At 33.5% G+C, this 1,828-nt stretch overlaps 1 protein-coding gene and 1 long non-coding RNA gene across 2 annotated transcripts in view; both read left to right on the top strand.

The window, feature by feature from the left end:
• LOC115240401 overlaps nucleotides 1-1,055 on the top strand; it is a 2,691-nt gene extending 1,636 nt beyond the window's left edge. The window contains exon 3 of the long non-coding RNA XR_003884771.1: nucleotides 640-1,055. This is a non-coding gene — a long non-coding RNA (uncharacterized LOC115240401). The remainder of the gene's footprint in view (nucleotides 1-639) is intronic.
• The window catches only part of LOC115240400 (DNA-binding protein D-ETS-6-like), a 7,317-nt gene that overhangs the window by 3,661 nt on the left and 1,828 nt on the right, over nucleotides 1-1,828 (top strand). The window contains exon 4 of the mRNA XM_029815528.1: nucleotides 1,720-1,825. Coding sequence (XP_029671388.1) covers nucleotides 1,720-1,825 — 106 coding nt within the window. The remainder of the gene's footprint in view (nucleotides 1-1,719; nucleotides 1,826-1,828) is intronic.

The raw sequence follows: 1,828 nt of genomic DNA, 5'->3' as shown, positions 1-1,828 counted from the left end.
AAAAGCAGACACTCTTTCACTTTATGACATTCTTTTTATTTAGCATCATAATTTTTTATCGAAACAGATATTGACAATATTATTCATTTAGCTGTGCACATACATAGAGTAACAAAATTGATTTTCTTACTGCATTTCCTTATTATCTTGTTCTATTTCTATCAATTATTTTAGCAATTCATCTCGGTTTATCAAGATTGCAACGCAATTTAAAACATAAATATATATTAAATTGATTTATTTTAATCGAATTCTACTTGCTTCCTTTTAAAAAAGTTATATATATATTATAATTATTTAAATTATTTTTTTACAAAAATAATAGGCTGATACAAGCATGAAAAGATTGTTAACAAATAAAATTTTTTAAAAAGGATGTAGATAATTGTTATTCTCTCTTAAGAAAGAAATATTTGTTAACAACCGTTTTATGTTCGTATCAGCCCATTATTTTTGTACTTGTTTTTTTAATATAACAAGCTTTTCTATCTAAATTTATTATTTTTTATTCTATTATTTACTCTAATATTTCGGTATTAAGGAGAAAAAGAGAGATGAGGATTCTGCAATTAATATTTTTTTATATTTATGATAAAAACATCAAATAGAATAATGTAAAATATATGTACAAATTTACAGAAATGAGATTTAGGAAGAAACAATTACTCTCCAAGGAAGCGCTTAAACCTTTATTCGCGAGAGAGGAAATTTCAAACGAATTTATATACAACTATTTTCATTTGCGCACATGCATGAGATATCGAGAAGATATTTGCGTAAATTCCAGGAGAAAGAACGAAAGAAATGGAAATTACCGGTAAGTACTCTAAGCTCGGTACGTCAGAAGAGAGGGGGTGTAAAGGTATTCCGTTCACTTGCCGAGACCACGAGTAGAAGGGAGGGGTGCGAAGGGCTTGAAATAACCAGGGGCAAAGGTCGCTCAGTCGCTCTCTGTCCACTGTCTGGCGAGTTTTATTCCAAATGCGTCTGTCCTCTCATCGATTCAATCCGCCAACAATCGACCTCGCTTATACTCGCGCGATCATCGCGTAACGCGTCATCGAAATCAGTGAAATGGGTGTCGATTTATTTTCCTTGATCTATATCCGCTCGTTTCGCAGATGGCATCCTTCGGCCGCTGCAATTCTTTACAACGGTAAAATCAGAAAAACTGAAGATTAAGCGCGCGAATGAAATTAAAACGTTGACAAGATACTTAAAGCGCTCCTCTCATCACTTGTACATGTACTTATATTTATATATACGTAGATACAAAACATGTATACGTATATATATATAACTCTCCCAGATACATTTTAAATAAGTACATTATACATATATATATACACGACGATAATATTTATTCTGACGGATATAAGAAATAGAATATTAAGATAATTGTGCTGCCGTTCTTTTATCCGTTTTCGCAATCGAGTTCGAATTGACAAGCGCATCAACAATTACCGTAATTTCGTTACTGGTTTTTTTTTAAATAATAACTATATAATAATAAGTATCTATACATAATTAAAAAAAAAGATGAAAAAAAAAAATAAAAAATCTATACATCAGAATAAGAAAGCAAATATGCTGGAGAAAGCTGACAACCATCGTTCTTCTCTCTATTTCTCTCTTTCTCTCTTGCGGTCTAAACGATTCGACCTCGAGACTCGAGAACTTAGAGCTTGGTGCATGCGTGTTTCGTTTTTCTGTTCATAGAGAGGTTCAGCCTCCTACAACGGACTTGCTCGCTGATTGGATCGACGGCTGGAGCTGGCAGCTCGGGGGCGGTCGGAGGCGGACAGGTCCAGCTCTGGCAATTCCTGCT

This window comes from Formica exsecta, unplaced genomic scaffold (assembly GCF_003651465.1).
Source record: "Formica exsecta isolate Colony F162 unplaced genomic scaffold, ASM365146v1 scaffold425, whole genome shotgun sequence".
NCBI classification, from domain to species: Eukaryota; Metazoa; Arthropoda; class Insecta; order Hymenoptera; family Formicidae; genus Formica; species Formica exsecta.
This window is presented reverse-complemented; position numbering and strand designations above follow the sequence as displayed.